At 34.7% G+C, this 23,488-nt stretch overlaps 1 protein-coding gene across 8 annotated transcripts; it reads right to left on the bottom strand.

The window, feature by feature from the left end:
- Window positions 1-10,781: 10,781 nt before the first annotated feature.
- LOC137721857 (uncharacterized) lies at window positions 10,782-22,841 on the bottom strand. Of its 8 annotated transcripts, none has more exons than XR_011066732.1 (10): window positions 22,543-22,841; window positions 22,164-22,286; window positions 22,023-22,045; window positions 21,832-21,947; window positions 21,264-21,302; window positions 20,732-20,810; window positions 13,152-18,317; window positions 12,989-13,070; window positions 11,664-12,728; window positions 10,782-11,463 (listed from the first exon to the last, which is right to left on the bottom strand). XR_011066732.1 is itself a non-coding variant. In XM_068460882.1 (10 exons), exons 7-10 carry the CDS (start codon window positions 13,229-13,231, stop codon window positions 11,449-11,451), a joined length of 327 nt encoding a protein of 108 aa, XP_068316983.1. In that variant the 5' UTR covers window positions 13,232-18,317; window positions 20,732-20,810; window positions 21,264-21,302; window positions 21,832-21,947; window positions 22,023-22,045; window positions 22,164-22,286; window positions 22,543-22,840; the 3' UTR covers window positions 10,782-11,448. The 8 variants fall into 8 exon arrangements, 2 of the variants coding, with proteins under 2 accessions (XP_068316983.1, XP_068316984.1); XM_068460882.1 differs by having other exon boundaries at window positions 12,579-12,728; window positions 22,543-22,840; XR_011066733.1 differs by lacking the exons at window positions 10,782-11,463; window positions 11,664-12,728; window positions 12,989-13,070; window positions 13,152-18,317 and adding exons at window positions 18,369-18,644; window positions 18,753-18,825; window positions 19,104-19,157; window positions 20,354-20,399 and having other exon boundaries at window positions 22,543-22,784.
- Between the last annotated feature and the right edge of the window lie 647 nt (window positions 22,842-23,488).

The following is a 23,488-nucleotide window of genomic DNA, read 5'->3' on the forward strand; positions in this document are numbered from 1 at the left end:
ATCCCGACCCGGGTTCGACCACATCCTAGGCTTAACTCTACCGTAGCACGATATTGTCTGCTTTGGGCCCCGACCACGCCCTCACGGTTTTGTTTCTGGAAACTCACATGAGAACTTCTTAGTGGGTCACCCGTTCTATGAATGCTCTTACCCGAACTCGCTTAAATTAAAAGTAAAACAAAACAAAAGAATAATTAAAGTCTTTGCCATATGAAAACTTCCAATCCAACACACCGCTTTGCTGCTTTTCTTTCCGACAAACAACTCGTACATAAAGATATCAAGAGTACTTTTAGTCGATTAGCTCCTTATGCGTTTGACTTAAATAGGGAGGAACCCTTTCTCATTCAGTTTGTGCTCTTTTGAACCAGAATGGTTTGTTAAAGATGTAGAGACTTTTTCGGCAATGTCCTTGGACAGAATCTCGTCTCCACTCGTGTGCTGTGTTAGAGTTTGGACAATATCTAATCAAAATTTAACCATCTATCTTTAAGCGTCCTAAACACTTAATTGTTAGAATTTAGCAAGAGGAGTACATATGTTTCTCTCGAAGATGAGGGACGGAATGCATGCTTTTGAAATTCTAATATCTTAACCTATACAGACAGTTCCAAAGGTGGCAACCTATTAGATGAGTCGCAATTGTTCTAATTTAGACCTTAATTGAGGTAACCTTTCAAAAACAATTTAGTTAGTTCAACCGCGGAAATGTATGAATAGACCCGTTAAATCCTTTTATAGAAATACGCATCAACATGTTGTTTATTAAGGCCGACTGGTCGCCACTGTTCTTGGTCTGTATTAAGAGGGATATGTTCAATTCATTTGGTTAAAAATGGTATATAAGTATGATCTGACATTGTTCATTTTAAAATAATTTTTTGTATGACTATAATTCTAAATAAGAATATATTTAATCGTTTCGTTTGAGATGGCCTAACTGATCAAGCATCGAACTAAAGGACACAAATTCTATAGGGCCATGTATCTTCCTTTCGATACATTGCCTGGCATGATATATGTAATTTGAGTAATTAATTATAAAAAAATAAGAATATTTTGGAAGTTTTTTATTATCGAAACAACAAAAGAGGCAATTTAAATTTCCTTTTTAACCGATCGAAAGTCGGCTCTCTCCCTATTTATACATCACCATTGACAATCCAAATAACGCTAAACCCCTAATTTGTGAAAATCTCTCTCCCTCTCTCTCTCTCTTGACTCTCTCTGCCATCTTTTCTCCGTGGAAAGCCATGGCCAAATCCAAAGGAAAAACTAGAACCAAACCGATATCCAAGTCTCACCTCCCTCACACTAAAACCCTACTTGTGCAATCTCTCTTTCTCTCTGACGACGACGCCAAGACAAAAGTGAAAGCCAAATCCAAATCCAAATACAAATTCGGAGCCAAACCCAAATCCAAGTATCGTGTGAGATCCGGGTCCTTGGAGAAACCCCGACGAGAAGGCCTCCATATCCAGAGACCTAATCATGGTATGGCTTTTGATTTTTGTTTTAGGGTTTGTGCTGGGAAGATTACCTTGAATCTTTTTTTATTTGACTAATTGAGTAATATAAATAACTCTCAACATCTCCCATGCATCTAATGTTCTTCAGATTCACAATTCTATTCAACTCAATTGCTACTTAATAATTGTGTAATTGGCTCATTACATGTTTCTTATGACTCTATTGTATACATAGTGTGTTGCAAGAAAAATTAGGCTATGGTTATAACCTCTATACGTGTGATTTGAATATTTTCTTTTGCTTCTTGTTCTTGTATTTAACAATGGAACTTCTAACAAACAGAAAAACAAAAATGTTTACTAAAGAACGTTGGAGACTCAAAGGCTGAACTCCAGATAGAGGGAAGAACTGAACAAGAAGAATGTAATTTCGGGCGCTGTAGAGTTTGCCGTAAGGAAAATAAGCACTTCAGTTCTGCCTGCCCATATTGGAATGGTGTCCCCCCGGGCGCCATTGTTGGCGATGGCTATGGTGTAGTTTGTGGTCTTTTTGATCGTAGACTCTATAAAAACACCAACCGTTGTGCCCACCCTGGTGGTTCCTCGAAAGGACGTCTTATTGTCGCATATTGTAACTACTGTAGGAATAGTGGTCTCCACTGGTAGGAAAAGTGTCCTGAACGTCCCAAGGACAAATCATATAAACCTCTATTCATCTCATCCTCTAAGCCGAAGCTGCTGAAGAAAACATATTGAAGGATTAAGAAGGGTGTCAAGTCCTGCCTTTTGGTAATGGTGTTTAATAATAAATGGAATGCAATACACAATGCATTTGCAGGTCTTCATTGCCTTTTTTTAGTCGTTGAGTTTTTCTCCATGTGACTCATAGTTCTTTTCAGAATTCTTAAGCTCATTACTTTGGGTGTACGTTTGTTAATTACTTTCCTCCTGAACATTATTTTTATATTTGATGAGATTAAGTTGGTGATAAAATTTCTATTAAGTTTTGTGACACTTGATTGCAGACAATGAGTGAATCGTGGATAGCAGATTGACTAAAGATGCCTATGCAGTCTGCCTATTAATCGCATACTAATTGGTTTATCATTCATGAGACAGAAATTCTCTTTATCATTATAATGGGCGCTACTCGCCTTTAAAATAAAATTTTAATTGTGCACTCCTCGTAAAAGTATTTTTTATTGAGTACTCCTTTTTTTTTTTTTTTTTTTTCCTAACAAATATTTGTTTGATTTTTGTGTGTTTAATTTGTTTCATAACTTATGAAGTTCTTGATGTAGGCCTTGTCAATTGAGTTCTTCGCGTAATAGTCTTTCTGATCACAATGTTGATGGGGCCGAGTTAGAATCATTTATCGCCTTGATTAGAAACGAGAAAATGCTACAAACCAAGTTCACTTATAAAACTACTATCAGTAATCCTTTTATGTATCCTCTGTATATACTTTGCAAAGTATTGTGCACTGCAGATTGTTGCCTAAGTTTGGAATTTTAAATACAAACATCGAATTGAAGAGAGTCGTCAATTTATACATAATTGTAAGACACCTTTTTTAACATGACATTTTTCTTCTTTTTTCTCGAGCTATAGTTGAAACATTGAGTCTCCGACACATCCCTTTTGTAATTTTTTCTCTTGTTATGTTTGTTTGCAGAATTGTAAGACACCCAAATCGTCTAAGCAGGAAAAAACCAAGGGTTTCAAGTTTACAGAATTGTAAGACACCCAAATTGGCTAAGCAGGAAAAAACTAAGGGTCTCGAAGAGATTAGGGATGGATCGCCTAAGATTCACTCAACCAAGGGTAGGCGGATTTGGTAATTGGTCTGTCCCGATTTTGATAGATCCCGAAAGAGGCGAATTGCCAGAAAGTTAACGGAGCTTTCTCCGTGTTGCTAATCGTGGATTCGCTCACACGACCAAACCAAACACTTGATTTGAGAAGGAGAAATCACTCACTTCAAGTTCACAAGGCAAATAAACTAGTTTTTATTCAATCAAGTCTTTCATTCAATGATTTATAGTACAATATTTATAAAGGTTTACAAATTAATAGACCTCAAGTTTCTATGACATCCTTACAACTCTCAAAACAACTGTACAAATTCCTAAGTAATTAAAATACAAAACCTTTAAATTGTTTTCTTCAAGGTATACCTCACACATCATTCTCCTATTCTCGCAAAAAAAAAAAAAAAAATTCCACAAATTTATATTAGTCTTTCCTTGATCTTTTAGATGTCCGACTGGCATGTTCCACAATAGCCAATTCAGCACCAAACTTTTCCAAATTCCTATAGACCATGCACACATTAATCTTTTCTTCTTGAAAATAATTACATTGAAATAATGCTTCCAAATCACTTCTTCATATTCATGACTTGTGAATGAGTATAGATAATTCAAATCATGTTGAAGAGTTCCATGTATGCATCAGCTAAATAGCAAATTGGACCAAACGTAAGAGTCCATAATGCCTCCATGTGTATGTGATATGTGTAATACAAGGAAGATTGAGTCCGGTAAATTTTTATTTCGAGCTGCTAGATTCATCTCTTTGTCTTGTTTTCTCAATCACCCATAAAAATGCAAAAAATTTACTTCTCTTTCTTCACTTACTGTTATTCCTAATGTATTTTTATTTTTAAAACTTATAACAAAAACTTAAATAAGATAGAGAAAAAAAGCATAAATTCAACCGCCACGTAGCATCATAGCGTTGGAACTCATTACCCGCCATCAACCAAACTCACCACCGCACCTGCTGTCGTTCTCCTTGCTGCCGGCCGATTTTTTTTTCCTGCCTTTCTCTTCTTCTCTCTTTCTCTCTTCCCGTACCAAATCCAAATATAAAGACCGTCAAGATCAAGAACTATGAGATTTCAAATTTTTAGAGATTATTGTCAAGACTTGAAGCCTCTCACCATATCCGTTGTAAATCTTTCCCAACAGCTATCAATCATAGAGAAGAGTAAATTTGGAAAGAAAGTAAGAGAGGGCAGGAGGTGAAAGAGAGAGAAACGGGAAGAAAGAGATTGGAGGTTTTGGGCTCTCCTTTTTAACTTCTTTTTTATTTTGTTCTTATGGCTTTTTATTAGGGTTTATAAGTCATTTACAAAATATAAAATATGTCATTAGAATTTTTTATTAAAAAGTGGGTGGTGAAATAGGACATGTGACTATATGAGTGGCTTTAGTATTCATTTAATATCATGAAAAGAATATTTATCCAGACTTATTTTTTCCTATGCTCTTGAAATATTATTTTGATCTCGTCTTGCCTTTTGAAATTTAAATTTTGTCAGTTAACCCTTCCACTCTACCAGCTGGATTCAATCTATTTCGTTAAATATCAGTATAATTATTGATGTGTCATTCAGAAATTATACGGCAAGCAATAGGAAGATGAATAGACAGATAAATATTCTTCTTATAATATTAGACATTAGTCAAGAAAGCACCTTACAAGATCTTTAACATTTAAATATATTTAAAAAAAAATTGAAATTCCACTGCAAAATCAATCGATAATATAAGGAGTATTATTTATAAGCACATCAAGTGTACTAGTGTAGTTCCTTCGCAAATGAACCTCAAAATACCAAGAGCACCATTCCCTTATGCAAAGCTTTCAGATAGTCTCATCTTGAGATCCATCTGAGCTCTCTGCATTTCAGGGAAGGAAAAACTTTACTTTTAGTGCTGGTGCCCTCCATGTTGAATTATTATTAAGTTGAAATGGGACACCACGACTTAAATTGATTTTGAGATCGTTTATGTTAGTTTTTGGGATGTGCACTTGGTGTATATATTGATCTTATATGTTTAATTGTTGATATATGAAAGTGTGATTAACTGAAGAGTTACTTTATATTTGTTAAAAATTGTAATTTTAAATCACAAAAGAGAAAATATTTGATTCATCACACGATGTTCTCTTAATAGCTATCTGAATTGACATATGTGACCCAAGTGATTACAGCACATATTAAGGTGACAAGCAATGATTACAACACCACTTATACATTTAATATGTGATGAAAAATTTACGTTACTTTGCATCCAAAAAAAAAATATATATATATATATATATATATACACACGTCATTGATAATTCGTCATATATAGTAAGAATTTTCATATTTATGTACGAATATTTGTCGTCATAAATACCATATAGGTGGAGGAAGAATAATTAAACAATGTATCGGTATTTTTCTCATGATGTCACACACATAAAGAATTTCTTTATTCTTCTTAGTAATGATATTTGAGAGGAAAACAACAAGATGTGAGATTACCTGAAAACGGGAAATACGTATCATTCTTAATTGCACAAGCAAAACTAAATCCACGAGAATAAGGAAACTTATATTATTGATTATTTCCTCCTATAGGCTAACATAGAAAATAAAATATAATTCCAAAATTTTATAAAACTTGCCTATAGGTTTTAGGTTGTATATATACTCACATTCTATTATTTGGAAAAACTTTCCTGCTTTCCCATTATCCAACAAGAAAATTAATAAAACGTGTGTGATTAAGATATTGAATTTTGATAAAACTTACTCTAAACACTATACGCTCACATAATAACATCGTACGTATTAAAAAATTACGCTTACATGATGAGGATCTTCTTGGATCATTTATTTTTCCAAGACTTGTGAGAGTTGACTTTCCTTTGTTAACTTCTTCCCGAGTCCAAATAGGGGGTTGACCTTGTTATAATCTTAACTATAAAGAAGAGGCGCATGCACGTCCTGAACACACCATCAAATATCACCTTTCATACTTCTTGGAATTTCTATAGAGTACTCCCAACGTAGTCGAGACAATTTGCCTCGGACAAACTCCCCTCTGTCTAAGACTAGCTTGCACCGTCGTCGTAAAAAAGAAATCAATTAATGGATATACCTCATTCAAAAAAACCTCATCATGAACAGGTATATGATGACACAATTGTTAAAATTTCTCTTTGTTTCTTTACTATATAGAATATCTTAATAATTCCCTATGGTTCTACTTAATATATAGCATGAAGGAACCACAATTATTATCGTGGTCTTACGTAAAGGAGTAGTAATCGGTTACGATTCTAGGGTAACAAGAGATGAGGGACGTCGCATAGGTAATTGTTTTTATTTCCTTCTCCTTCTCCTTCTCATTCTATTATTATTTTGTTTTTGTTTTCGTTTTCTTTACAGGTTTTAGGGTTTATTAGCTTCACCTTAATTTATTTAGTCTTTGAATATTTCATATTTTCAGTTAGAGAGACACAGGAAAAAGTTTCAAAAGATTCAAAAGTAACTCCAACCAATATAGTTGTAACGATGGCGGGGAATGCTGAAGAATGCGAAAAAGCTTGTAAACACTTGGAGGAAAACGTATCAGCTAAAGATTTGAAAGGCTCTAAACCTGTTACACGAACAACAAATGTTGGACTCCGTTATATACAGACTATTAGTCCTCCCTGTACATTTGGATTATACATTGCCGGAGTGGAATTGGAAATTTAAGTGTTTATAATATACCACTTTATACTACAATTTAATGGTATTCTTCTTCGCATGTAAACTCGAATCTCGTGGATGTGACGAGTTCATGACCAATTTATTCATTCAGTCCTCAATGTAATCGTACATATAAAAAATGTCTATAATATAGTTATTTAATTATCTTGTTATTATTTATGTGCAGAAGCCAAAGGTGTCTCTTATCGGGTATGCTTACGACGAAAATAAGCAAAAGGGTAAATTGTTTTCTAGGAACATCACTACAATTGATGCATTAGGTGGAGGTGAGGAGGCTGCTAAGGATGCAATGACTGAAGAATTTTCTAGGTTTAAAAATATCAACAAAATTTCCATAACTAAAGCAAGCGAGGAAGTCAGCTATGTATTGTTACAAGCATCTTTGCTCGATCGCAGTACTGGAGGAGATTTGAAGGGTAATTAAGTAATCTCTCAATCAATTTGTTTCCTCAGTTGAGTTATCAATCAATGTATTAATTTATCTGTTTATCGATCGGTTGGCAGTGATATATGTGACATCGAATCAAATCGAACGTAAATCCAACAACACTGTTGTCCAATTGTATATGAAATTTTTTCATCGATTAAAAGCTGTTAACAAGACGTCAGTGTTTATTGTTTATAAGCCGAAAGGAAAACTTGCGGAAGAAAAACTAACGGGTTGGCTTGAGTAAGTTACTTCTCTCTTGTCTATATTTATGATCTTCTCTCTTCCCTGTATATACTCATAATATTTTCAACTTGTCTAGGCACGGAAGAGATATAAAAAATTACGGGCATCCCTTAACAAAATTGAAGGGCAACTATTATCTTCGCCTTGCGACTTTCACTTCAGAGTCCTCTGTTAAAAAGTTGCTTCGATTAACAACCGTTGTAGATGAAGTGGTTAAGCTTCCATTTATTAGATCTTGGTGGAGAAATATGTATTTTGATGTTGAAGGCGACCAAGACAATCGAGTTTATATTGCAACGGTTTCGAAAAACTTTTTGGGAAATTTGTTAACAGTTAGCCAAGGGACTTGGCGGGTATTTTAAGCCAAGGGACATGGGAACATAACATGCCTAGTACGGAGAAAGCACTATGACATTATCAATAAACTGTTGCTTATATGATAGCCAGATTAATGTATACTTATACAGCTGGTACACAATATGTATATAGAGTTATGCATGGCACGGCCTGCTTTGCTTGAAATACTCTCTCCAGGAAAGGAAAAAAAGGTTATTTAGTAGCAACTGAGTTAAATATGTATGGAATTGAATTGAAATTGTTTTGAAGGATGGTATAGATGCACATGTATATTTATTTGGGAGATGTTAATAATTATTTATAATAATATCTTCTCCATCACAAATTAATCCTAAAACAAAAATAAAGCCATACAAGGATTCTTCCACACACCGGCTCCTGATCTCATGCGGTACTGGAAATATTTGGGTTCTGTTGTGGAGTTGTTTTTGGATTTGGATTTTGCTTTCAATTTTGCCGCCATGGCGTCATAAGAGAGAGAGAGGGATTGTAGAAGTAGCGTTTTTAGCGTTGTGAAGTAGAGAGATTGTAGAAGTAGCTAGGGCTTTTAGTGTTATGAAGTAGAGCGATTGCACAATTGGGGTTTTAGCATTAGGATGGTGTGAGAAAGTAAATAGTAGAATCAAGGTTTTAGCTTGAGAGAATTGTGAAAACCATCCATACATTTTTCAAAATAGCCCAAAAACTCGACCAAAAAAAAAAAAATAAATAAAGAAAAGAAGGCCCTATACAACAAACTTGAAAGTATTGACTTTTTAAGCTGTAAAATCAGTTTCTTTTAAAATACAAAAGAGGTAATTTCCTATTAAACCGAAGTCGGCCCTCTCCCTTTTTATACATCACCATTTTCCTAATAACCCTGAAACCCTAATTTGTGAAATCTGTGCCTCTCCCTCTCCTGACTTTCTGATCTGCAATATATTATCTGTGGAAAGCCATGGCCAAATCCAAAGCAAAAACTAGAGCCAAACCGAAATCCAAGTCTCACCTCCCTAACGCAAAAATCCTACTTGTGCAAACTGTCTGCGCCAAGGCAAAAGTGAAGGCCAAAGCCAAACCCAAATACAAATCCGGAACTAAACCCAAGTTTCGTGTGAGATCCGGATCTGTGGAGAAACCCCGATGGAGAGTCCTCCATATCCAGAGATCTAATGGTATGGCTTTTGCTTTTGTTTTAGGGTTTGTGCTGGGAAGATTACCTTGAATTTTTTTATTTGACTGAATGAGTAATATTAATAATCCTCAATATGTCCCGAATGAATATATATGCATGCAGATACTTTCCTTCAAGCTCACAATTACATTCAACTCAATTGCTACTTAATAATTGTGTAATTGGCTCAATACATTTTGTTTATAACTCTATAGTATGCATGTTGTGCTGCAAGAAGATTTAGGTTATATATTGTTATAACAATACGTGATTTAAAGAATTTTCTTCTGCTTCTTGTATTTAACAATGGAACTACTAACAAACAGAAAAAGAAAAATGTTTACTAAAGGACGTTGGAGACTCGAAGGCTCAACTCCAGATCGAGGTAAAAACTGAACAAGAAGAACGTAATTTCGGGCACTGTCGAGTTTGCCGTAAGGAAAATGAGCACTTCAGTTCTGCATGTCCATACTGGAATGGTGTTCCACCTGGTGCTATTGTTGGCGATGGCTATGGTGTAGTTTGTGGTATTAATTTTTGATCGTCAACTCTACAGAAACCCCAACCTTTGTGTCCACCCTGGTGGTTCCTGGAAAGGACGTCTTATTGTCGCATATTGTGACTATTGTAAGCATAGTGGTCTCCACTGGCCGGAAAAGTGCCCAGAACGTCCCAAGGACAAACCATATGAACCCCTATTCATCTCATCCTCTAAGCCGAAGCTGCTGAAGAATGTATTCAAGGATTAAGATGGGGTTAAGTCCTGTCTTTTGGTAATGGTGATAAATGAAATGCAATCCACAATGCATTTGCAGGCTTTCATTGGCTTTTTAAATCGTTTGAGTTTTCCTATGTGACTCATAACGTTCAATCGAAGTTTTTTTTCTTTTTCTTTTCAGAATATCTCAAGCTCATTAATTTGGGTGTACGTTTGTAAATTCTTTCACGCTTGAGCATTGCTTTTATATTTCAGATTAAGTTCTGATCGCAGACAATGAGAGAAACATCGATATTAAGTTTTGTGACACTTGATCGCAGACAATGAGTGAAACATGGATAGCAGATTGAATAAACATCTGTACACAACTAAATACTAGGAAATGTACAAGAGAAAAATGAAGTAAAAATTACTTTCCAAAAATAAAAAGAAATTCATTCTAATCATCTTTTGAAATGAAGGCCCATATGTCCAACGCATGACGAAAACAATGGTTTGAGCCACTGATCCTCTTTGGACCGTCAGCAGCACCAACAAGGTAGGCCCATTTCCAACCATAAGAGCTTCCACTTACAGCTATACCACATCGAAAGAAACAACCCCAGAAAAATTAAAACCCCCCACAATAAATCCCCACCTCAGCAGATCGACGAAGAATATCAGAGATGAACAATTCAACAAGTAATTGAAATGAATTCAAAGATTGAATATCAGAGATGAACAATTCAACAAGTACTTGTTGCTGTCACAAAAATATCTTTGAATCCAAAATGTTAATGTTTGAGCTACTTTCAAGCTAAATTTCTCTGGGTAATTGTAATCAATTCAACAAGTAATTGAAATGAATTCAAAGATTGAATATCAGAGATGAACTTTAGAGAGATGAACTTTGAGCTACTTTCATAGCTCGAATCTACATGGTGGGATTTATAGCTGTTGCATACCCACACTCACACACTTGCAGCGTGACTATTATCAATTTATCACATGCACAACACATGTTTTCATTTAACTTCTAACAAAGTAGACATGTGGCAGAATATACATCCTAGAAATGATATAATCCTGGCCGTTCATTACATTATTTGAACTTCAGCTATTCTAACACTTAGAACCTTTCGAACTCCATTTCTTTCTTCCATTCTTCAACTGCAATGCATCTGTGATCCAACTCCCATGCTTATCCACCAACACTCCCTTCTAAGCTGGTAGCTGGCTTAACTCCAAGCTTCTCTCTGAGTGTGCATAATCTATCTTTTGGCAGAGCCTTGGTGAAAATATCAGCAAGTTGATCTTCTTCTGATTTACAGTAGATTAGATTGATAATGTTTGATTGCAAAGCCTCACGAATGTAATGATATCTTCTCCCAATGTGTTTGGTTCTTTGATGAAACACAAGATTTCTTGTCATAGCAATGGCATATGTATTATCACAGTAGAGGGGTAGCTTCAGTTTGTTTTTCACAAAATCTTGAAGTACAAACCTCAGCCACACAGCTTGAGTAGTTGCCTCAGTTGCACTCATGTACTCTGCCTCTGTTGTTGACAAAGCAACACTATGTTGTTTAACTGAGGCCCAAGAGAAAACTCCACTTCCGAATGACAAATGATAAGTAGAGTATCAAAATAAAAGATTGATACTCCAACAAATTAGCTTTATCAGGTATGACAATATTTATGTATGTTTTACCAAGGCCATGTACAGACCATGGTAAGCAAAAGAGATAAAGATGCACCTAGTTGCACCAAGCATTGTGATTTGTGATGCGATCACAAACTGCCAAGAAAAACTCTGAGAAGAAAGTTGATTTATGTTAGAAAACCTATTTCTTCTTAGTATCACGGACTGCTAAATTCTATTTACAACAGTCTTCCTTATTATAACAAACGTAAACAAGTTTCTTACCTACAATCCATACCAAAAGGACATAGGTGTATCCATGAGTTACAGCCGAGATGCAACGAGTAAGTGTAAAAGGACGAACTATATATATATATATATATGGAAAGTAAAAGGTAAAATCTTAGAAGTTTACAATCTTTGGTCTCATATTTATATGAACTCTTGTGGGTGAACTGTATACCTCCATGTCATGTTAAATCAATGATTTTCACTTGTTATTCATTAATTTGTTTTTGAACTTATGCACTACAGAAGTTATCATGTAATCCAAAACGAAGTTCCCTTTGTTCGCCAACTTATCCATGAAACCAAAAGAAATTTGAATTTTATTTTGGTACAAAAGAGCATTTTACATAGAATCTGTGAAATGAATTTAAATATTCTTAACATTAAGAATTTGTGAAATGAAATTAAATATTCTTAACATTATTTCTAATACCTAGCTTAACATTATAATACCATCATGTCTCAAAAAAAATGTTGCTTTCACAAATAAATGATTATAAAAAAAAACAAAAGTTAAAAACTTTACTTTCAAACAATATAGCAACTGCCAGATAGCCAGGTAGTGAAAAACAAAGTTAAATACTTGTCTAGTAATTTATTAAGATTTAAGATTCAAAAAACTAGAACCCACACGTTGTTTTCACCTTAATCTTAAGATGGGATACAAACAGTTTACAATATGAAAATATAGTTCCCAAATGATCCAATCAAGTTAGCAGAAGACAAGATTAGGACACCATACCTCAACAGCAAGCAGAACCTTATATAGTTTTACATGTGGAAAATGCTCCCTGATCTTTCGAATGATTGAAATTGAGTACTGTATTGCATCACAACTTACTATTTGGGCAAGCGGTTGTAGTAACGCAGGAAACTGCTGGCAAACGTCCACCTACAAAATAAATAAGAAGCTGCATAGAATAACAAGCAAGGTTTTGAAAGTTATTTGTCCATGTTAAATGTGCAAAGGTGGTCCTTTTGGAAAGCCAGCCAGCAAGGGAGGAATATCCGAGTTCCAACTTAACTGAATATGCACTTGCAGGTGGGAATTAGGAAGCAATTCTGATCAGATTATGGATCATTTTTTCTCATTTTAATGTAATTAACTAACTAGTCCAAAGCAATACTAGGTAGTAATCTGCAGTTGTTTACCTTTAACTTGTTTAATTGCTCTCTTATATTCCTTCTTTTCGGGTCAACATGATCATGTCTTGGGGACTCAGAAACAGAAGTTCTGTAGAAACAACCGGCAGCGCAGTCAGTGGCAGATAGATGATAAAAAACAGGAAGAGAAAGAGCGGGAGGGGGTACTCACTTGATAAGGCCGAGACCCTGGCTGGGAGTGAGGCGGATGCGTTGGAGGAAGGAATGGCAAATGCTGCCGGTTGTTGGCATTGAATTTGGGGAGCTAGGGTTTGGACCGTAGGGTGATGATGAAGAAGACCTGGGATTGGGGGGTTATAGCGATTGCCAATCGCAATCATCGTCTCTCGTATCAAAACCCCACAATTCTTCCTTGCCTTCACTTTCATGTGTTTGAACAATAAGCTTTTGGGGAAATAAACATAATTTGCTAAGTTCTTTTACTTGAAATTAAAACTTGGCTAGTTGTTAAATTTCTCCCTGTAGATACATGGATTTTGTTCATAATAGTTCTAGAACTTATCACTCCTGTTTCATTTCTTGCTGAGGGGGATGATAACTAGACACTTTTTTCACGATGGTTTAGTAATGTAGTCTATTACTTGAAAAATATGAATTTTCTTCTCTTCTGAAAGTACTTGTTAATGCAAGCAAGGTTTTACACCAAATTTTTAAACAATAGCTGCAGGGTAAACTTGAAGGGGATAAATTTAGTGTGCATGGTGGAAATAATCGTGAGGCAACTGGTACAGTTGATGGGCTTTGCTTGACACACTATATGTACACACTTCGCATTCCACATGTCACTAGTGGAATGTTAGACGGTCACCCCGTTTCCTTGCATGAAGTTGATGAGAGCAAGTCGATGGAATGGTATGCACAGTCGTGCGAACTCAGAAATCATCATATTTTAAGTGCTGATGTCAAAGTAAAGGACGAAAAGGGTCGCGTGTTCTTGTTGACAACCCGAGCAGACGGTTGGTTAAAATCATGGGTTAAGTGTAACCCATGTTTTAATGCAAGATATCCCCATCTTCCATTTCCGAACTTGTTACTGTTAGTGAGGTAAATTTCGAGACTTGACATACTTAGGATGATGCTTTCTTTTTTATTGTTGTTGTATGATGTTATGTTGTTGTATCATGTTAGAGATATCTTGTGTGGTATGAGGGATGTCTAGCTGTAGACAAAGAGGAATCATTCTAATATCAATCTTGACCTGATTTTTTTAGTGTCTTTTGGCGGGCGATATAGAGCAAATGCTTGGGAATCCAATTTAGCCTCCCGACTTGTAGCTACTAGCATATGCAAGAACATAGCTCTATATTGCCCGCCAAAAGACACTAAAAAAATTGTGTCAAGATTAATATTTAAATGATCCCTCTTTGTCTGCAGCTGGACATCACCGTACAAGATATCCCTAACATGATACAACAATATAAGATACAACAACAACAACAAAGAAAGCCTTATCCTAAGTATGTTAATTCTCGAAATTTACCTCACAAACAGTAACAAGTTCGAAAATGGAAAATAGGGATATCTTGCATTAAAACATGGGTTACACTTAACCCATGATTTTAACCAACCGTCTACTCAAGTTGTCAACAAGAACACACGACCCTTTTCGTCCCTTACTTTGACATCAGCACTTAAAATATGATGACTTCTAAGTTCGCACGACTGTGCATACCATTCCATCAACTTGATCTCATCAACTTCATGCAAGGAAACGAGGTGACCGTCTAACATTCCACTAGTGACATGTGGAATGCGAGGTGTGTACATATAGTGTGTCAAGCAAAGCCCATCAACTGTACCAGTTGCCTCACGATTATTTCCACTATTCACACTAAATTTACCCCCTTGAAGTTTACCCACTGGAAGTTTACCCCTACAGCTACTATTTAAAAATTTGCTTGCATCCTGCATTAACAAGGACTTTCAAAAGAGAAAGAAACATTCATATTTTTCAAGTAATAGACTACATTACTAAACTACCGTGAAAAAAGTGTAGTTATCATCTCCTTCCTCAGCAAGAAATGAAACAGTAGGAGTGATAAGTTCTAGAACAATTATGAACAAAACAAAAAGAGCTTGCAAAAGCACAAAATCCATGTATCTACAACCCAGGCCAAGTTTTAATTCAACTAAAAGAAGTTACCAAATTATATTCTGTTTATTCCCCAAAAGCTTATCGTTCAAACACGTGAAAGTTATTCTACTACCATTTCCAAAACAATAATGCCAACTACAAACACCATTTGGAAATAATTGAACTCAACACTTCCGAAGGTTAGTGCGAGAACACATAACAATGCAACCGAAAACAATTATCAGTACAAGCAACAATACCACAAGCCCATAAACAACCCTACACCAATTCATGTACTAACATAACACAACAATCCCTCCTCCTAGTACTAATAATGGTATGTACTCTTATCTGTCAGTCCAACTTGTGCAAAGCAATTAAAAATTTTGAAACCGAAAAACTTACGGAAACCAACCAATCCACAATGGCAGCAACAACAACAAAGCATGATTAGAAACAAAACATGAATGAATTCAGAGACATACAAGCACTCTTAATCTTCCCCTACCCATTTCTCTCAAATTTAACACCCCAAAAACTCCTGTTGCCTCTCAATTTCCCATAAAAGAAATTTTGGCAAAAGCCAAATCAATCAGTCACTAAGCAATAGCCATGTTGCTTAAAAGAATTAATGAATGTATGTGCACTCCGGAATACCAAAAATACCAAAGAGAACTCAATTATGAGACATGAGACAAATAAAAACAAATGAATACAATTTGGTAACAAAACCCGCTTCTAATCATGGTGTAGGTCTACTTTCTAGCTTTGTCAATAATCCTATGCAACACCGACATGGAGCTAAGCTCACAAGACTCAATTTTTTTTAGTTAAAAAGCCCTTGTCTTAAAGTGATGGCATCATCCACTACCACATTTGGTAAATAAGGCTGATGGACATCTCAGCTATAAAAGTTCCCCTTATCTCATCCCTTTCTTGCAACTCACAAAATCCTTTCTTTGAGTGTGGTGAGCGAGCATCTAGGTTGTTATTCAAAACTACTGAGTGAGTATGCATGGTAAGGAAGAAAATGTGCAATTAAAAATTTTGAAACAGAAAAACTAACGGAAACCAACCAATTCCACAATGGCACCAAGAAAAAGAAGCAAGATCAGAAACACACACATCAACAAGGACTTTCAGAAGAAAAGAAATGCTCATATTTTTCAAGTAATAGACTACATTCTTAAACCACCGTGAAAAAAGTGTCTAGTTATCATCGTCGTCCTCAATAAGAAATGAAACAGTAAGAGTGATAAGTTCTAGAATTATTATAAACAAAACAATAAGAGCTTGGAAACCACAAAATTCATGTATCTACTTAGAGAAATTTAACAACTCATGCCAAGTTTTAATTCAAGTAAAAGAAGTTACCAAATTATATTTTGTTTATTTCCCCAAAAGCTTATCTTTCAAACACGTGAAAGTTATTGCACTACCATTTCAAAAACAATAATGCCAACTATAACCACAATTTGGAAATAATTGAACTCAACACTTCCGAAAGGTTAGTGCGAGAACACAGAATAATGCAACCGAAAACAATTATAAATACAAGCAACAATCCCACAGGCCCATAATCATCCCTACACACACACGCCCATAATCAACCCTACACTGATTCATGTACTAACCTAACCCAACCCAACAATCCCTCCTCCAAGTACTGATAATGGTATGTACTGATCTGTCGGTCCAGCTTGTGTAAAGCAATTAAAAATTTTGAAACAGAAAAACTTATAGAAAACAAGCCAATCCACAATGGCAGCAACAACAAAAAAGCATGATCAGAAATAAATCATGCATGAATTCAGAGACATCAAGCACTCTCAATCTTCCCCTACCCATTTCTCTCAAATTTAGTATGGAGAGCTAGAAAGAAAATGTTAAACTAGTAACAAAAACCTGGACTCGAAAAAATTACTATTGGAATATAATACAAATTGCAAAGACCCAAGTAACATAGTAAACCATGAAGCAAGCGTCCTTCGTGCTGAAATCAGAAATTGACCTCAAATATAAAGAAAACAAACCAGAAATTTGTGAGTAATAATTAATTCACTAAAGAGCATCCCAATTCATCAAATGACAGCAAACAAATAAATTAATTCAGAAAAATTAAAAATACTCATACCTTTCTAGTTTGAATCCAATCAACTTTGGTTGTCGATTTGATGAGAGACTAGGAGCAAGCGAAAGAAAAAGATACACTAAGGACTCGGCGGTACGCCCAATCGGTTCAGGCAGATGGAATCGGGGAAATTAAATAGAACAGTGCAGGAAATGTAAGAGGAAGGGAAGAGAATTGAGATTTAAAAGGAAAGAAGGTTCATTTCATTCATCAGATCCCCTTTAACAGAGCACAGCCACATTTACTTATATTCAGCTGGAAGGGAAAACCCTAGCTAGAAGAATAAAACGCAGCCATCGTGTGTCGTCCTAATAGCCTGGGCCTTGAGCAACAAAGCAAGTTGAGAACTAACAAGTATGGGCTGAAAGAGAGCAAATAGGCCCAACAATATGGTTCTTAACACTCGGAGTTCCGAGGTCCTCCTCTGCAAGCAGAGTGTCTTAAAAACATAGTAATATCAAAGTAGCCCTTAGTCTAGGAGCATAAAACTAGAAGCCCCTCTAAAAGAAGGAGTATTGTGTAGGAACGGAGTTTTGTTACTTAGCTTTCACTTGTCACGCTGAAGCGGTCCAAGATTGGATCGTCGTCCATCCATAGCCTCTCTACGTAACAACACACACATACAGAGTTAATGAATGGAGTAAAAGAAAAGGGTACAAAGGAGGGAAAATAAAAAAAATAAAAAACAAGTGTATATGAAATAGTTAATACTAGAAATTTGTACTCGCGCGGTCCTGCGGGATTTAAAATTATATGAGATATTTTATAGCTTCAATTTTCATAAATAATGTTGAGAGAGAACAGAGAACTACGAATGGCAATGCAATTTATATGTATTATCATGAACGGATACCAAGAGAAAAATCTATTCCTTCAAAGTGCAAAGAAGAAGATAATTGTTCATTCAAAAAGTTGGACTAATGATAACTGCATAACTTACAAATGCAGTATTGAGAGTATACCAGTCAAACAAAGCTTGCTACATGCTAAATAAAGTTGAATGTAAAGCTTGGATACCAGACTTGTTCCTAGCTTGAGGAGTTTCCAGGGAAGGAAAATTTGACCTTTTGTTGTAATAAATTCCAGAGTGTCTTGGATAGTTGTGAATACAACTGCAAAACGTAACAAAGACAATTAGGCAATGATTAAAAAAAAATCAAAATTGAGTTTGGGAGCGTGGAGAGAGAAAGAGAGAGAGAGGTGGTAATTTGACTTGTGAAATTCTCAAATCAAACATTTAAATGAAGTTTAATCAAAATTTAGAACAAAATGTTAATTAGAAATGTGTTAAAATGGAAGTAAAAAAGATTGAAACTTGCCTAATGTGATGTGTACAATTTTACCATCTGTTTGTGAAAAATATACTGCTGTGACATGCCATATGTTGATCTTGCCTTCTTGGAAGTGATATTAGTCGTCGATTTCCAAGTAGCTAAAATCTGTACAATATTTTAAATTATGAGACAAATTATTATGTCAAAGTTGTGCGATAAAAAATAATTTATATTTCTATATTGACGCAAGTTATGATTTTAATTTGCATATACCTTGGTGGAGTTATTCTGTGTATGAGTTTCTTACATTCATCATCCATGTTATGTGAAAAGCTGATTCCAAGTTCTGCAAGAAGTCACAAAGAAATGAAATATAAAATTGGACCAAAAGGAAATTTGAAAAAACAGAAGGAAGAAAATATTATTTCAGTCATTTTCCAATCTTTGAATTGGAATGACACAGAACATATGACTAAAACTTTTAACTTTCTAGTTAAAGTCTTTAACTATTTTATAAATTTTTATCAGCCAATACTGGAAAATGAATGTAAGTAATGCTGAAGGAGGCAGACAATAAAAGTCGATATAACATGTAAAACCCAAAACGTTAAAAACATAACATACCTTTTTCAAAGACAAAAAATGTTGCAAAGGGAAAAAATGTGGTCTGCAGAAAATCTGAAAATGAGAAAAATCGAATTTGATAAAACTGTATTTGAAGAGAACTATTAAATATGCAGTGAAATCAAAATTAATACAGTTTTTGCAAAACAAACTCCATGAGTGATTTATTCAACCAACCCGAGTTTATTTGACCATAATGTATGTCATCTTTGATTAATATCATCTGCGAGAAAACATTTTGTTTTCTACACATCAGTAACCACTCATCTCTAGAGGCAGTATCTTTCTCTAGCTCCGCGAAATCCATGCATTGCCTTTTTATGTTTTGGATTTCGCTTGGCTTGGATGAGAGGTTTTAGATCTGTTGAGGTGGAGGTGGATTCTACTACTGTTGTGACTCTTCTTAATCAGCAGGATAATTTTCTCCATCCTCTCCACATCCTGATCTGTGGCTGCCAAGCTTACTTGAAGATGGACTGGCAACTCTCCTCTGCTTCTTCAAAGCTCAAAACTTTCACACTCAATGGATCAAATAAGCCTTGTTTTTAATACCCTTTTGGAGTTTGATCTTTAAGTCTGTTAAATTTTTTATTTATTTTTTGTCTGATTTGAATTTGTGGGTTTTGTCTCCCAATATCAAAAGCTTATAGTTTTATATATGTCAGTAATAATCCACAATATCTCAATTTTTTTCCAAGCAAAAATAAATATCTCAACAAATCAGTGCTTCATTTGGTATTCTTCTTTCCAGTTCCATATCAAAATCTATTTACATCCCTATGTTCTATAAAGAACAATTGATATGAAAAAATTATCTTATTTACATCCATGTAGTATAATACACAGTAAAAAATTATCTGATTCGTTGCCAAATATTTGATTTTTCGCTACGGTTTGTTATTTTAGCGAATTTGGTTGTTGATAATTCGTATTTTTTATCGTTCATTTGTGTTCTATTGGGGTTGTATTTTGCTAGAATTTCATAGAATTTGATTTGGCTGCGTAACTGATTGGCTTAAAATTTTGTGAGATTAAATATTTCTTGAATTTGATCATTAGATTTCCCTTTTTTTTTTCTTTTTTTTTTGTTTTTTGCAAATATCTTGTTTTCTAGGTCCCACCTTTTAACATTGTTGTTCAGTACTTCACTCTTCTTTGCAGCAAAGAAATGTTTTTCTTGTACCCTGCATAGGATTTTTAGAAATGGATCAAAACTAACATGAGACATAGAACTTCTGTGTTTCACTTACTTATTGATTGGGTTACAATCTCAGCATGAGAAACTCACTCCATGATCTGAAAAACATGGAAGAATTATATAGCTACAGTAGACAAACTAACCTACGATTTTAGAAATACAAAGTAGGATAAATTTGCTACATGGAGATCCCACAACAGAACCAACTTACAAATATTCTAAACTCTCATCCAAAATTCAAACCGTCTGCAATTCTATACAAAAATATAAAGTTGTATGACAATTACTACAATTTGAAGCAAAATTTAACCTATGCAATAGTTGAATTTAATAACTCAACAATATTAATATTCTCAAGAGAAAAAAAAAACACAAAAAAATAAAACCCCATATAAAAAAATCCAAGACTTTGTACAGAACATAGGCTTACCTTTCTTCAAGAACTGCAATTGAAATTGCAGCAGTTGCGTTTGTTGGCTGGTGGGAGTCATTTCGCTGTGCAAGAGTTGCTGAAAATTTACCAAAATCTTAGTAAGATAAAGAACAAAAATAGTAATCACAAACTCAAATTTAAAGCATAGTTTTGTAGCTCCTAATTTTTTTCTAAATAATGCAAACACTCTTCCCTATCTCAGATGGCTATAACTCATGAATCCAAATCTCATTGAATCAAGCCTATTCTCTTAAACCAAAGATGAAATTGTTTCATGATCTGCAACTAATATGATTTACAACTAAAAAATAAAATTAATCAACTCGAAATCAAATATAAATCCAATTCAATTTAAACCTACCAAGCATAACAGAACAAATCATAGATAGACAATCAATCAAACAGAACTGAATGAGATTTAGCTCCTTCAAAAATTTCACATTAAACCCAATTATAAAGCACAAAATCCTACCCAAAAATGAAAACAGAGATAAAACAAAGCAAAAATCGAACAAAAAGGGATGGGTACCTCTGTTTTTGACTCGAGATCTCTGCGCGCTTTGAATTTCTGCACACAAAATATATTACTTTATGTAACACTTGATAAAATTTGGAAGGTCCTTATATAATAAGATTCATGTTTGCTTATGATTTTTTTTTTAAATTCCCAAGCAAGAGGATTAGTAATGGTAAAGCTAAAGTTTGGGGATTCATGTGTGATTTGGCTTTTGATGTTCAAATGACGGAGAATGAATTTGTCAATGTAAGTTGGCAAATATTTGATCGAGTAAAAACTATGTTTAGCCACAAAATACTATCATGTAGTCAGATGGAAGCATTAAGGATTAATTTTCATTAATAGTATTCGATCTATTTGCAGACATTTTGTATGATAATCCTTTTTTCGTGGTTAGTCAGATCAATTAGGGATATATTTAACTAAAATGGTAACACATTTTAACTAAAATGATAATACAATTCAATATCCTTTTCTTTGAATTGGAGATTAAGTAGAAAATATTACCCACAAATCATCCACATATTCATAATTATGCATGAAAAGTAGAAATTCGAAAAGCAAAAACTAAATCACTTACATGGCAGGTCTTCAGCAAGAATAGCATTGCTGCAACCAAAATTGATACCAATAAGCCGTATGAATCTTATTGATTATGAGTACCAATTCTCTAGATTGAGCACTGCGGGGTAAGATCTGCACTTGTGGGTAAAATCAAATTAGGTTCTATTTAATCACAGGTGCACCAGAAAATTATAAAAAATTTCATACCTTTAAGTTTCAACGTTTTTACTCTGGAATCCAAGAAAAACCCATATCAGATTCTAAGTGGGTTTATCACAAATAATAATTTAATCAGAAATTAACACTGAAAATAAATCAAAAACACAAAAAAAATTGAACTTTTCGTACCTCTAAGTTTCTGGGTTTTTACTGTGAATCATATTGAGAACTAAGGGCGCAAATTGCTGGAGGAGAAGACGAAGAGGGAGGAAGCACGGGTTTGTTTTGGCGATGAATGGGAAAGCACGTCAACTTCCAAAAAAAAAAAAAAAGAAAAAAAAAAAGGGAAATCTAATGATCAAATTCAAGAAATATTTAATCTCACAAAATTTTAAGCCAATCAGTTACGCAGCCAAATGAAATTCTAGCAAAATACAATCCCAATAGAACACAAATGAACGATAAAAAATACGAAATATCAACAACCAAATTCGGTAAAATAACAAACCACAGCGAAAAATCAAATATTTGGCTCCTGGGTAGTTGAGAAGAAGTGAGATTTAATTACCTGTTGAAGGCTAGAGAAATTGGTTGCACGATTAGGCGGCAAGGAGATCGCAAAGCAGAGACCAAAAAGATGAGGAAGCAGAGATCGAAGGGATCACGAAGGAGAGATGGAAAGGAACAGGAAGCAGAGATGGAAGAGATCGCAAGGCGGAGTGTAGGACGCATGATCGAAACCGCCAACCCGTTGCAGAGCAGCTGAGAATTCTGTGTTTCGAGTGTTTTCGGCAGAAGTCGAGAGATTTCTACTGGAAACCATGCGGAAACCATGGCCAAAACCGTCATTTTACTGTGGAAAACACGAAAAAAGCAAGACTTGAAGAGCAGCTGAGGGGCAAAAACGGAAGAACACTGGCGAAGGAACAGTAAAAAGGACACAGAGGGAATTAAACAGAAAGTTAGGCGTTTAGTATATACTAGATAGTTTTGCCCGCGCGTTGCTGCGGGATCACAAATTGTGTGAAAATTTTGTTTCAAAGATATAAAAAGATTGTATGACAGAAAATGCTGAATAAATCTTTATATACGAAAGATTTGATTGATACAATCTATATACAAAAGATGATGTGCATGTGAAAAAGATTAATCTTTACTTACATTCCTGCATTCTTACATTTTTCGAACTCACCTACTTTAACTCCTCCACACTCAATAGGCACGAACTTTCATCTTTCTTGTTGGATTAAAAGCTGGCAAATCGGAGAGCTGAAACCATTTTCATTCAATTACAAAGTTGTAGAATCAAAATATCAATTTTATCAATTTACGAAATCACAAATATGCAGATTAAATTGCATGTAAAGAAATGTGTAAATAGAAAAGTATCAAATTGCAAAAGAAATGTTAACACAACACCACTACAATAATAAGAAATCTCAAATAATAACATCTACCACATATGATTTTTTAAAATGGATACCGGTAATAGATAACTTATAGCTTTCACTTGC

The sequence above is a fragment of the Pyrus communis genome, chromosome 17 (assembly GCF_963583255.1).
Source record: "Pyrus communis chromosome 17, drPyrComm1.1, whole genome shotgun sequence".
Lineage (NCBI taxonomy): Eukaryota > Viridiplantae > Streptophyta > Magnoliopsida > Rosales > Rosaceae > Pyrus > Pyrus communis.